Here is a 14,682-nt window from a genome sequence, read left to right as displayed (position 1 = left end):
TATATATATATGATATATATATGTCTTTTCTCAGGTGGCTGCCGCTCTGCTTGTGGTGTCCTTAATGACGGATGCAAAGCTTGGTCTTTAACTCACGCAGTGGATGGAACCACCCAATGTCAAATTGCTCAAGAAGGACCCTTGACCATTGTGCCTAATAAAAGTGAAAACGCAGAGTACTTCTTCAAGAAGTGTGAGTATTTAATACTGCAACCACTTTTTCTTTTTAACTGATGTGGACAGAAACAAAAAAAAAATGCAGCCGTGAACCTATTTGCATTTACTTCATTATGAGCCCACAGTCTGAGAGTAGTGCATAATTTAGGATATGACCTGCCAATGTGACCTGTAACGTCAAATGGAAGCCAAGTTATGTATTTAGCATTAAAATTCGCAGTAATACCAAAAGTTACGTTAGAGTCAAGTGATTATTCAAATTTCCTTTCTAAGCAGAGGGAATCAAATGTAGCCACCTCTGCTGAGGTTGTATTAAATTCCAAATACAAAAACGTTATGATATTTCCATAAAAAGTATTGGCATAAAAATTCGAAGAATCATTTCACGATACGATGGAAGGCTCTGGTCAAAGGATTCTCATAAACCCTGAAATGAGAAAGGTGTTTTTAAAAGGAAAAGTAGGTATTACTGAGCGCGAGATACTAAAGGCCGAGAACGATATTCCAAGTTGTTTATTGAAATGACTTACAGGATCCAGATTCACTCTGAAATCGCCAGATAATAGAAAGCATCATTCCTCAACTTTGTAAAAAAAAAATGTGTTGAAGATAACGAAAAGGAAGACCACGAAAAAACAACAATAAAGGAAAGATTATTATAGTTTGTCTTGAACGAACACTGTAAAATCTGGGGTTATGCCCGCAAAATAAAAATATGTTAAACATTTTAGTCATATAAAAGACAGCTTACCTTTTTCTCTCTTAAATAATAATAATAATAAAAAGATAATATTCCTTAAGATAAAATGGCATCAAAGGTTCTGATGATAATCGTTTAGGTCTTGTCTCCCACCCACCATATGTCCAGTCAAGTTTTAATCGTGAAGTAAATTTACTAAGCAAACCTGTCTCATATTTTCGTGGCCAAAACTCTGTTCTTCATATTTTCGTGGCCAAAACTGTTCTACATATCCTGAAATTTGGCTGCTATGTCCAAAATTTCCGAAGGCATTTGTTGGAGGCTTGTGCCTATGCATCAGCAAGACATGTAATCAGAATTTATACTTAATTCATACATTACAATTTCTTCTCATTTTTCTTGGTTTTACAGCTAGCGTTCCTGGGAGTTATGAATGGCCGGCAGACAACCTTCTGTATCTTCTACTTGATGGCACTTTCTCTTCCCAAGAAGCAAAGAAACGTTGTTCAATGATTCCTGGCCACAGGCTCTTCATCGCTAAGACACAAGCAACCTATGATTACCTCTCTAGTCTTTGGTCAAGATACCCTTCGCGTAAGTATAAACACTGTCAGTATTTCATAATTTCACCATGGCTATATGCCACAAAGTCTTTGCTGAGCGTTGGACACTAAGCAAAGAAAATCGAACATAGTGTTTAAGAAATTTAGGAGAGTATGGCATCCATTTTCACAGCTTTCACGAAATATTGGGGTCAGGCACTAATGATTATAGGGCATATTATGGAGGGAGTGTCTGACTAATATACCACTATTTAAGAACACAAAAATCCTCCCATGCAGGTTTTCTCAGCAGAATTACAAAAATCTATTACTATTGATAGGAAACAGGCAACAGAAAGTTGTTTTCAATGTGCTTTAATGGGTCTAAATCTCCAGTGTCCAGCGTTCCACATGGTAATGTCTTGGGACCTTTGTTATCTTTGTGTCTATAGTGCATATAATGGCTGGACTTCAAAATAAGCTTCCGCAACAGGCAGCTAATACAAGTATTACCATATTTATCCATTTCTCCCCCAACTGAGAAGAGTAAGAGACTAGTGGTCTAAATAGAGATCAGGAATGGATCAGCAAGCGTTGTAGTCTTTGGGGCATGTAAGAAAAACTAAAAAATGATCAGTAAATCTTGACTCGTTAACCAATTTCATATTATTCTCATAATTCATTATTGGTTGTGAATAAACAGCTCTACTTGAAAATTTCCTGGTTTTATGCTAACCTTTATTCTAAGCTCACTCTTTGCAGCAATGCAAAGATCTATTCCTGTCAGGAAGTTAGGCACTATCCTAAGCAACCTCAATAATGTGTGGTTGAGGTCTTGAGTTAAGATTAATAGTAGAATATTTTCTTGTCTGGCAGTCGGCAATTTCCCATGATATTTATTTTCCAGACCATTTTTCACAATGGGGCTTAATCATCCCAAACAATTTGCATCATGATTCTCTGGGAGATGTAATGCTTGTCCATCTTTCATAAGCTTCACTTTCATCGAAAACTTCTTTTGTTTCCCATAGTGCCTGCAACACCAAAGTCAGCATGTGCTGCTCGTTTTCCAAAACGGGACTTTCACGACGAAGCTTAGATCAGGAGAGATTGAAATGGTGGTGCTTGGAACAGTCGAGCTCCTCTCCCTTCATTATTTTATGCATTTTTAACAGCTGGATATTCATATGAAAGTTAATCTTTAGCGTTTCTTGATTTCCGTATCTATAGTATCATTTTACCGAAACATTTCCTTGTGCTCTGTCGTGTCTTTTTATTTTTCACTTTATGTGCATTCTGATCTGAAAATTCTTTGCTAGCTGATAGTCTTTATTTATTCAATCTGCATGGACAACATAGAAAATAATAGTAATAATAATATTAATAAAGACTTACTGGTCACTTAAGGCACATATGATCGAATAAAATATAGTTTAAATTTTCTGTGCACCAGTCTATTAATTTTTTATTATTTTTACTTGCAATATTTTTGTTCCAATATTAAATATTTTTTTCACAAAACAACAGAAACAACGGCGTCATCACACTGAAAGTTCATTGCCAAACTGCTATAAACATAATGTGACAGTTTCACGACACTTCGTTGGCTCATCGGTGTGGATATTATTGGATAGGTCACATTCACCTTCTGATGGTCAAGAGGGCTTTTGTTTATGCAACACTAAAAAGATCATTGACAATAGTTTATCCAGACATTCATAACCTAGAAGACACCATTATTCTTCTTTTGAAGATTAGGGTATTTCCCCTTGTTTGTAACCACAAATAGAGGCATTTGTAAGAAAAATCTTTAATCTGATACCTTGACCGACTTGCTACGTTCCTACCAGACTTTCTTTCGTTTTAATAGAATTTCAGTTTTTAATTGCTTCTGCTATAAACTGAAGTAGCTTCTGTAGTCAATCACAACATTTTAGGACGAAGTAGTAATCCATACTCGTACTAAGGAGTTCAATACTTAAGTTTTATTTTTCAGTACCATAAAGACGCACATGTACATACTACGTTATCTGGTGCTTAATACAATGTCTACCTTCCAGGCCCTTTTTTTATTGCGGACCTTGTCAAGAAGAATCAAACGGAATTCGTTTGGGGAGATGGAACAACTGACCATGTTACGCCTGGAAAAATATTTCAGAACGACGTTGTTGATTATAATCTATTCATACTATATGATAAACAGCTTGATGACGCACAAGAAAGTCAGCATGGGCCCTTTCGAGCGCTTTGCCAAGCAAACCCATTAGGTACAGAATGGTAAAAGTTGCTCTGTATTAATGCATATCCCAAGGAACCACGAACCACTGTCCTGAGACAGCTTGCATGAATATCTAATAAAGGCAACGCTTACCAACAGAATTCGACTATAAATGGAACAAACGCATAACGATTTGGCTGTTAATGCAATGAACTATTTGATCCGCAATAACTACGGATGATATCCTTGAGACTTTGGTGACTATGAATTTCTAATTTCTAATATTGGAGATTTCAGGGGATATCCACATTTATTAACACAAGATATACAGAGACGAAGGAGAAAAGAAGAATTAAGTCACAATACCAAAGATGGAATATTTAGAGCAACTTATCAAAGGATGAAAATTAAGAGTATTGACATCAAAGATGAAAAAAGCTTAGCTTTATTTATTTTTTATTAAAGAAGCGTCAGATTTCAATCTCACCTTGACACACAATTGCACTCACTAATATTCCACCAAAAAAGAAAATTAAAAGATTCTTGCCTTGCTGGCAAAACTTTTTCAGGTAACCTCACTAAGTAATTGATTTGAAAGTGTTCTCAAAGTATTCCTGCAACTAAACTTAAATGTTGTCATAAAAAGCTAGTTCTTCACGTTATATGTTCAGATCTTATAATAAACAATATCAACCTTTTATACTCTATTCCTACCCTTCCAAAATATATCACTGAGCTATTATCAAAGAATAACAAAATCATTTAGTAAAATCTACCATTTTTGTCCACTTCAGTGCCATTTGATGTATAATTTAATTTCAACTTCCTTAGCTGTCACAGGCCATAACAGAAAATCTTAATGTGTTTCCTGGACATCTAAACAGCCAACCGGGATATGAACGTCTCACCATAAAGGAGAGACGCTCCCTCTTTCACTGGCACTTTTTCTCTCCAAGACACTAAACCCATTTCTTGCGCATCTGCGAATAGACTATAGCTATTATACTTTGTTTTAACGATGAGAATGTGGCGAACGCCTGCAGTCATAGAGAAAATTGGTTAATTAGGAAGCAACCAGAAGTTACCACTTATAAAGAATATGAGAAAAATGTAACAACCAGCATCGTGTATCAATGAAAATGACCCAAAGTATTAACATGACGAACTTACACATTAAACTCGGCATGAAGTGACTATGAAGTTTGCCCATCAACTTTGTATACAAACAGAAAATGAAAGCATTCATAAAATACACGCCTCTCTCATTCAACGTTAAACCCTTATAAGGGCACATATTTTCCGATTATTTCACGATTAGTTGTTCGTATCCAAACGTATTTTTTTGCAGTAATGATGCTTAAATTTGGTCATAATTCTATAGGCATGAAGTTTTGCTTTCTTCACCTCGGAACATTTGAAAGACGGCTGAAAAATTTCTATAGCAAAATTTCCATCCTTTCCCAGAGTCACATTCTGTCACTCCCTTAATTAACACACTGTGAAATTTCTTATCGTTTTATTGTAAAGTCTTATATCTATGTATGTGAGCTGCTCAAAACTGATTGACTGTTCAAATAGTAAAGGTACTAAAAATATCAAGATGCACCACCAAATGTGTTAATCTTGTCATGGACCTCTACCAACAGTATTCAGAGTGAAACAAATGATCCTTACTGTCGCCAAAAACTAGTGCAAGAGTTTTTCGTGACGTAATGCCCGCCCGTCCATTTTCATATAATCCTACTGCCATTAGATAGTCTGTATTGATGTGTTGCATGTTTTTCTATGTGTTTATCATTGATTGAATTTTGCTTGAACCATATGTTGCAATTACCTTGAGGGAGTTACAATTTGTACATTGCTTTTGATTCTCTTTTGATTATTGATTTGTGTCATTGCCTTTTCTGATTGATCACTCGTATTGCACCTATTTACTGTCGAAAGCTAAACCTGTGTTGTAGCGCTGCACGCGAGTGTAGGCTTTGACGACCAGTTTGGCCATGTCTGCCTGCTCCGTCCGATTGCCTTGTTGCCTGCTTTCTTCCCTCCCCCTTTTAGGAGGGTAGAAGATGTCGCCAATAGCTAGTGCACGAGTTTTTCGTGACATAATCCCGCCCGTCCATCCATTTCCCGCTTTTCAATGTAAGGCGTATTTGCCATGCATCAGACGATCTGGCGGCAAAAGCAGAATGGTACTTTCTTGTCAGTTCGCAGTTATTAGTCCTCCTCACAATGATTTATGACAGAATTCTTGTTATGTAAATTGTCTAAGAAACAGAAGAATGCTTCCTTTTTGAGGTGAAAAAATTACCAGTAAATTGACTAACCCGATCCGTCTGGGGTATAAAAGGCGAGTGCACACCACATATCCTCTTCCTTCTAATTAACTCAGTTCAGTCAGTAGCTCTTCCGGGGCCGTGAACGGGGTGAATGAGCGTGACCTATCCATGAGGAATTTGTGAGCGGCGCCATTATTATGAACAGAAAGTGATAGTTCTTTTCTTTAGCCATCGTTGGGCTAATTGATGAAGCCTTTGTTGTCATTGTTTAATTAACTTTCGGGAATGTGTCCCTATCTATTTTGAAAAAAGTGCGATTCAATTTAAGTGATTTTTCTGCATTTTTTTTTTTTTTTTTGTTTTTTTTTTTTTTTTTTTTTTTTTTGAGTGGTCGCGTGGCCATGTTAAATTTACGTAGTAAATTTGGGTTGCTGTGCCACCTAAATTCATGCATCACTGCTTTGTTTCCCTGTTGACGTTAGTAAATTTTAGTTTTGCAATAAAATTAGTTAAAATCCTCCGTGTTTACCATTCAAGTTGTCCTTGTGCATGGGCTGGAACCTGGCCCTTAAGTTAGTGCTATCAAGCCTCTTTCCATCTGACATAAACCTGAAAATAGTCGCAATAACATTCGCGACACTTACAACCAGTTATGCCCTACAAGACTGAGAGGAAAATTTGATTAAACGAAAATGAGATAGGTAATAAGAGTACTCTCGTGATCATCAGTGACAGCTGTTGCTCAGAACTTACTTTCAGGAGTGTCAAGTTCCAGCAACGGTAATGTATGATGAAGCGAGGAACCAGAGACACATGAACTCGATAATTTCTTGCGATTATTAAAAGGAAATAACCTTCTAAAATAAACTATTGCAGCACTATTTAGGCTCTATAACTAAACAGGTGTTATGCCACTGGCGATAGTTCGTAATTTTCAAGTGAATGAGACAACTGTGCCTGAATGAAGGAGGCTGAAACGATAAAATGCAATATTTGCCAAATTTATTACAAGTAGTTCATTCACAGAGGCGGCTGGGGGGGACATATGTCCCTGGGGCGCCAAATTGAGGTTGAGAAGACATCTATTTTGGGGGACATGGGGTGATGAAACCAGTAACTTAAAAAGTTTATGTTTTTATGAGTTTTCAGTATATATTTTATAATAATTTTATTACGTACCTATAAAATAAGTGGCTCAGTGACTGTGAGTCGCTGTAAAGATAATGGATAGTTACCCCCATCAATCCAGTCTTTCATTTTCTTTCGTGAGCATTTTTTGTGCAAAACGAACTGCAGACTACAATTATTTCTGCATTTTCATGAAGCTGAGGCTGATGTTTTTATCAATACATAAAGCATTTTATTTAGTTATATTTTGCGAAGGAAAATATAGAAAGAAACTTTAATTCATGCAACTTTTTTCATTCACGAATGAGAAAGACGTCAGTCACAACAGCACTGTCGAGTTCAGTGGCGAAGCTAAGGGCAGGCATGGGCGGGCACGTGCCTAGCCACGAGAATCCTGTGCCCACCTAAGTGCCCACCCACTGGCCACGAGCCCACTAAGATGAAAATGAAAGAAAACCGTCACTTTATAAAGTCATTAGGGCAAGTATAGGTTTGGCGACTTGTACACAGAAACTGGCTCAGAGAGGGCGTAGAGAAGAGACAACGACTTAAGGCAATGCTAAGCAAATTTTGAAAATGAGTTGCCAGTCGTGATCCAATTGTAAAACATCGGTGAAACTGGTGGACCAAAATAATGCCAATTACACATGCCCCAGAGATACAAAATGAAATCATTTGTGTTTTAGCTGAGAGGGTTAGGACAGAAATTGTAAATGAAGTGAAGAAAGCCAAGTTTTTCTCCATAATAGTTGATGAAACTAAGACTGTATCTAAAACTGAGCAATTATCCCTCATTATAAGGTTCTATTTCATTTCATTTCTGACAACATAATATGGTCTACAATTGGGTAAAAAAAGTGAATTCGTGCTGAATACTTAACACTGAGGTCAAAGTGTGTGCTTCCTGACTGTTTTCCAATAGAATTAACAACAACAAACTCCTGCAATTTTGTAGAAGTTCTACGTTTCCTTGATGGCCTACACTCCGAAGTATCAAAACGATCAGCTGTTGAACTGTTTTCTTGAGGGTCTACACTATGAAGTATCAAAACCATGAGCTGTTGAACTATTTCCTTAATGGTCGACACTCCGAAGTATCAAAACCATGAGCTGTTTAACTGTTTCCTTGATGGTCGATACTCTGAAGTATCAAAACCATGAGCTGTTGAACTCTTCTCCTCCACCTCATCCCACAAAGAATCAAAATAAGAAGGATCTGAACGTTTCTCTTCAAGCTGAACTGATACAGTTTCAATCAATTCCACAGCTTTTGCCAAGTCAAGGTTAGGTAGCTGACTGTAGCAAATTTGATAATTGATTTATCTTAACTAGAATATACGTCATGATAACTAACCTCATAACAAAATGAACATTTACTTGGCATATCAGTCCTCTTGCATCTATATCCCTATCTGCATTGAAGTCATCTGCTAAATCTTGCAGAACACGTAATACCACAACAGACAACCTATCTCTGATCACTTTGCAAGCATCATACCTGCAAGCCCATCGCGTAGATCTGGAAGTCTCTTGTTTTCTCATTGGGATATATTTCCTTTTGTACATCTATCCACTTTGCATGGTCTTTAGAACCACTAAAGAATACATACAGTTTTTTCAACAGTGAGAAAAATTGTGAACCGTCAGGTAAAGATTTGATGACATCGACAAGAACTAGATTTAGACGATGGGCATGACAAGTGTACATTGAAAGCAAATGGTCCCTCTTGTTTAATGCGTGCTGCAACTACTTTGTGTCTGCTGCTCATAACTGAGGCACCATTATAACCTTGACCAACTAAATTGGCCTTGAAATCAATTTCATGTCTTTTCAGAACATTATGTATTTCGCGAGTTAGTGCATTTGCATCAAGTTGAGGAGCAGCTTAAAAGACTAAGAAACTCTCATATAGAGGTTTCCTTTGCAATAGAACCTGATAATGATGGATAATTGCTCAGTTTTAGATAGTCTTAGTTTCATCAACTATTATGGAGAAAAATTTGGCTTCCTTCACTTCATTTATAATTTCTGTCCTAACCATCTCAGCTATAACACAAATGACTTCATTTTGTATCTCCGGGGCATGTGTACTTGGCATTTTTTTTGGTCCACCGGTCTCACCGATCTTTTACCATTGGATCACGACTGGCAACTCATTTTAAAAATTTGTCTGACATTGCCTCAGGTCATTGTCTCTTCTTCTCTACGCCCTCTCTGAGCCAGTTTCGGTGTACAAGTCGCAAAACTTATACTTGCCCTAATGACTTTATAAAGTGACGGTTTTCTTGCATTTTCATGTTAGTGGGCCCGTGGCCAGTGGGTGGGCACTTAGGTGGGCACCGGATTCTCGTGGCTAGGCATGTGCCCGCCACTGAACTTGACAGTGTTGTGACTGACGTCTTTCTCATTCGTGAATGAAAAAAGTTGCATGAATTAAAGTTTCTTTCTATATTTTCCGTCGCAAAAGATAACTAAATAAAATGCTTTATGTATTGATAAAAACATCAGCCTCAGCTTCATGAAAATGCAGAAATAATTGTAGTCTGCAGTTCGTTTTGCACAAAAAATGCTCACGAAAGAAAATGAAAGACTGGATTGATGGGGGTAACTATCCATTATCTTTACAGTGACTCACAGTCACTGAACCACTTATTTTATAGGTACGTAATAAAATTATTATAAAATATATACTGAAAACTCATAAAAACAAACTTTTTAAGTTACTGGTTTCATCACCCTATGTCCCCCAAAATAGATGTCTTCTCAACCTCAATTTGGCGCCCCATCAATGCTGCGCCCAGGGACATATGTCCCCCCAGCCGCCTCTGTGAATGAACTACTTGTAATAAAGTTGGCAAATATTGCATTTTATCGTTTCAGCCTCCTTCATTCAGGCACAGTTGTCCCATTCACTTGAAAAATACGAACTATCGCCAGTGGCATAACACCTGTTTAGTTATAGAGCCTAAATAGTGTTGCAATAGTTTAATTTTAGAAGTTTATCTTTCTTTTCATAATCGCAAGAAATTATCGAGTTCATGTGTCTCTGGTTCCTCGCTTCATCACACCTTACCATTTGCTGGCACTTGACACTCCTGAAAGTAAGTTCTGAGCAACAGCTGTCACTGATGATCACGAGAGTAGTCTTATTACCTATCTCATTTTCGTTTACTCAATTTTCCTTTCCATCTCCTAGAGCATTACTGGTTGTAAGTGTCGCATATGTTATTGCGACTGTTTTCAGCTTTATGTCAGATGAAAGGAGGCTTGATAGCCTTACCTTAAGGGAAAGGTTCCAGCCCATGCACAAGGACAACTTGAATGGTAAACACGGAGGATTTTAACTAATTTTATTACAAAACTAAAATTTATTAAGGTCAACAGAGAAACACAGCAGTGATGCATGAAATTAGGTGGCATAGCAACCCAAATTTACGTGAATTTAATGTGGCCACGTGACCACTAAAAAAAACACAGAAAAATAACTTAAATTGAATCGCAATTTTATCAAAATAGATAGGGACACATTCCCGAAAGTTGATTAAACAGTGACAGCAAAGGTCTAAATCAATTAGCCCAACGATGGCTAAAGGAAAGAACTATCACTTACTGTACAAAATAAGAGCGTCGCTCGCAACTTCCCTCATGGATAGGTCACGCTCGTTCACCCCATTCACGGCCCCGGAAGAGCTACCTCCTGAACTGAGTTAATTAGAAGGAAGAGGATATGTGGTTTGTGCACTCGCCTTTTATACCCAGACGGATCGGGTTAGTCAATTTACTGGTAATTTTTTCACCTCAAAAAGGAAGCATTTTTCTGTTTCTTAGACAATTTACATAACAAGAATTCTGTCATTAATCCATAGGGGGGTGGGGGGTTGGGGAACGAGGCGAGTTCTAATAAATGCAAACTGACAAGAAAGAACCATCCTGCTTTTGCCGCCAGATCATCTGATATGTGGCAAATACGCCTTACACTGAAAAGCAGGAAATGGATGGACAGGCGGGATTACGTCACGAAAAACTCGTGCACTAGTTTTTTGTGACATCTTCTACCCTCCTAAAAAGGGGGAAGGAAAGAAAGCAGGCAACAAGGCAATCGGACGGAGCAGGCAGATATGATCAAACTGGTCGTCAGCGCCTAGACTCTAGCTTTCGACAGTAAACAGGTGCAATACAGAGTGATCACTCGAAACGGCAATGACAAATCAATAATCAAAAGAGAATCAAAAGCAATGTACAAATTGTAACTCCCTCAAGGTAATAATTGCAACATATGGTTGAAGCAAATTTCAATCAATGATAAACACATGGAAACATGCAACACATCAATACTGTCTATCTAATGGCAGTAGGATCATATCAAAATGCAATTAGAATAACATCATGGCATCAATAGACAAACAGTGCAGGGCACATCATGGCGACTGCAATTATGTGAGGGCAATGCAAGCATATATTTCAGTTCATCAGTGTTAACATATTTCAAAGCATCAATAGTTCAATCAGTTCATTATCAGTACCCAAGCATAGCTCGGTCAATGACAAATACCAAATAATGAAATAAACACAATAAAGATTCTTCTTCAAGGAATTTGCAACTCATTCAGTGCTCGTCACAGAGCATACTCATATCAAGCTTGGCCCTCATCAATGGCGAGAATTCAAGCAATACACTGATACAGTCGTACATTAATTATGTAGCAAACTTAAATGATGGAAATATATGTCATGAGACCAGCCAATTAAGGCAAGGATAGTAACAAAGGATCACTGATATCAAAAGATCATTACGATTTACAAGTTCAAAGGTTTGTTGTTGCAACACAGATGCCAAAAAAAAAAAAACACTTACACAGGAGTTTCACATGATGGGAGCTCTTCCTGTGAAATACAAGAGTTACAAAATGTACAAAGTTCACAAATACAAGTTGTTCTGTTGAGTTCACCATCGACCACTGGGGCTCGCATGCAACGCCTCAACAGAAAACGGAGCAAAGAGAACTGAGTCTCAGCCCTAACTTCTTCAAAACTCTTTTCCAATACGCACACTTTTAGAGTTCACCTTTTTACCTTCAACAAATACATACTTTTACGTATTGGGCAGTCTTGTAGTCCCAAACGTAAGGGGAAAAATATAAAGAGGGACAATATGGAAAATAGAGTGCTTCTGATTTACCTTAGATAATTGTAAAAAGTTGTAAAAGGAAGGGTCAAGGTCGCCAGGAAAACTCAGCTGATTAATTTACATTATAGATAACGTTGAATGGTCTGAGGTAAAGGCAAGGCATATAGCCATGTGGCCAGAGTGCTGTATAATGTCTGGATCACTCCTATCTTTCACAATATGGAAAAACTGGCAAAAATCAACTTCTAATTAAATGCTGGTTTCCAAAATTGATATTATCTAGCGGTAAGGAAGCTCTTGCATGCGAGGAGACGGAGCAGGGACTCAGCGAATCTGGAAAATGAATTCCAGATTAACGCAACATACAATAAAGGCTTCTTGCCCAATTTTACAGTTAATCACTTTTGTCTAACACACACTGGGGAAGGAACTCTAGTGATTAAATGAGATATTCAATGCAGACTTTGTTTGTCTAGGACGATCACAAAAGGTAGCATGCGGCCACAAGTCAGAAAAGGAACAAATGGATGTTCATTTGGGAAGTAGGAGTTCAAATTGGAAAATGTGGAAGGGTTTATTTGACTCGGAGGAAAACAATTGGCAATATGACTGTAACTCAAGTCCGCTTTGCCCGAGTTCAGAGCGCCCCAGTAGCGCCATTGTAGGCCTATAGGCAGGATGGCTTGGACATCTGTCGTGGGTCAGTGACTGAGCTGGACTGAAAGCATCGTCGGGCGCGAATCTTGGGTGTTGGGGCAGCATTCTCCCCCCATTGGTAGGTCATCCTGGGAACAGAACATACGGCCACCAAAGGTTCACAGGAATAGGGATCTTATAAGTAGGCCTAAGAATACCTAGCTAGCTGCACACTCCCCTTGGGATACGTCCCTAACGCGTAAAGAATTTTCATTCCCCCCGCTACTCGACTGGCGACGGAAATGGCTGTCTGCCCTGTTTTTCCCTCATAAAGTCAGCTGATAGGAGAAAAATGGCTGCTTTTCTAGAAACTAATTAAAAATGAATGCTACTGGGAAGACAATGGGATCAATTAACATAACAGCTCCCCTTGTTAAGAAGGCATTCACTCCCTTTTGGGCGTGAAGGCCTCGGCTAAATTAGTTGATCTCCTCGACTAAACAGTTCTTCTCTAACTGAGGTCTTAGAGCAGTGAAACGCTAGCTACAATGGCCTACATAACTTAGGTGGTGATGCTAAATGTACTAACTTACTGAATTAATGTAGTCTAGCCTAAGTGAGAACTACTGGTTATCTGTGACGACAGTCTACTCTACCCTTATGTAAGGTTACTTTCAAAATTCTACTTGCTACTACCCTAATGCCCTTGTACTACTAAATTCTTAGCCTAACCTACTCATTACAATTAATTAGAGATGCAATCATTCTAGAATGTGGTACGCACAGCCGAGGTTTATCGACCTGAATTAAAATACATAAGGTGAGGTAATGATGAGTGAGGGAGATGAGTGATTGGTAGTGTACCAGGATGGAAATTTAATGAGGTAATCATGAAATTTAGATGAGGGTTAGTAATACAAGTTCTAGGGGGTTTGAGAGTTAGTCTACTGGCAGAGATCAGGCTGGCTACCTTCTCTGGGTAGGTGCCAGGATCACTCTGCAAATTAATGTGACACTGTACCTAGAGCACAGGTGCCAAGGAGAGCATGTGGCTCTTCTGTGTTAGTTTTTTAAAAATGCATCCCTTTTTCTTCTTCTTATTTCTCCAGGGCCTGGCTACAACAGTCCTTGGAGTAGACAGAGGCACCGACTCTGGGGAAAGGCCAGAAATGCCATCAGTAGCAGAGGCAGTGGTAGCCCTAGGGACTACAGGTGAACACCCTACTACGGCATCTGCAGCAACCGTCGTAGAGGTGGAACCTACTGCAAGGGAGGCCCTCACTTTGGCTGCTGTGACAGCTGTCATAAGGGTAAGACTCCAGGCTGACTCCTAGTCGGGCAGTTCCTGGTCATCCAGAGAAGGTGTAATGGTGAGGTCTGCCGGAGATTCATCCTCGGCCGACAGAGGTGATAGTGAGGAAGAATCATGGACTTGAGGTGGGCCACGGGCTACGTCAAGTTCCATGCCTGCTGGAGGATCTCCTGTAGGGGTTTCTTTGATAAGGTTAGTTTTGGGTGCCGGCACTAGCTCGGGGCCAGGCGCAGAGGTCAAGGTTTTTGGTGGCTCCACATCCAGGCTGGACGGAGCGTGGCACTGCTCAGTGCTGCCAAGTGGCACTGGCAGAGAGTAGACGTCAGGCATACCTGGGGAGGGGACTGGAGGTGCCATACCTCTCAGTGTGCCCGTGGTGATGGGAGACAGTGGTTCCTGTCTCTGGTGGAAGGCTGAAAATATTTGAGAATTGACAGTGTCTGCTGGCATAGCTTGCTAGGGCACTTAGACCAATTTGTGGAGTGCCTTATTACATTGCATATTTTGTTGCGGAACTGCGAGTGATCAATCTCCCTCCTTGGTGATTGGGGAGACTGTTGG

The 14,682-nt window shown here is 39.0% G+C and overlaps 1 protein-coding gene across 1 annotated transcript in view; it reads left to right on the top strand.

Moving 5' to 3' along the window:
- Positions 1-4,314, top strand: part of LOC135225027 (uncharacterized) — a 60,883-nt gene extending 56,569 nt beyond the window's left edge. Inside the window, exons 3-5 of the mRNA XM_064264309.1 lie at positions 35-193; positions 1,289-1,471; positions 3,480-4,314. Coding sequence (XP_064120379.1) covers positions 35-193; positions 1,289-1,471; positions 3,480-3,700 — 563 coding nt within the window. The 3' untranslated portion in view covers positions 3,701-4,314. The remainder of the gene's footprint in view (positions 1-34; positions 194-1,288; positions 1,472-3,479) is intronic.
- The last annotated feature ends 10,368 nt before the right edge of the window (positions 4,315-14,682 follow it).

This window comes from Macrobrachium nipponense, chromosome 12 (genome assembly GCF_015104395.2).
Source record: "Macrobrachium nipponense isolate FS-2020 chromosome 12, ASM1510439v2, whole genome shotgun sequence".
Classification (NCBI taxonomy): Eukaryota; Metazoa; Arthropoda; class Malacostraca; order Decapoda; family Palaemonidae; genus Macrobrachium; species Macrobrachium nipponense.
This window is presented reverse-complemented; position numbering and strand designations above follow the sequence as displayed.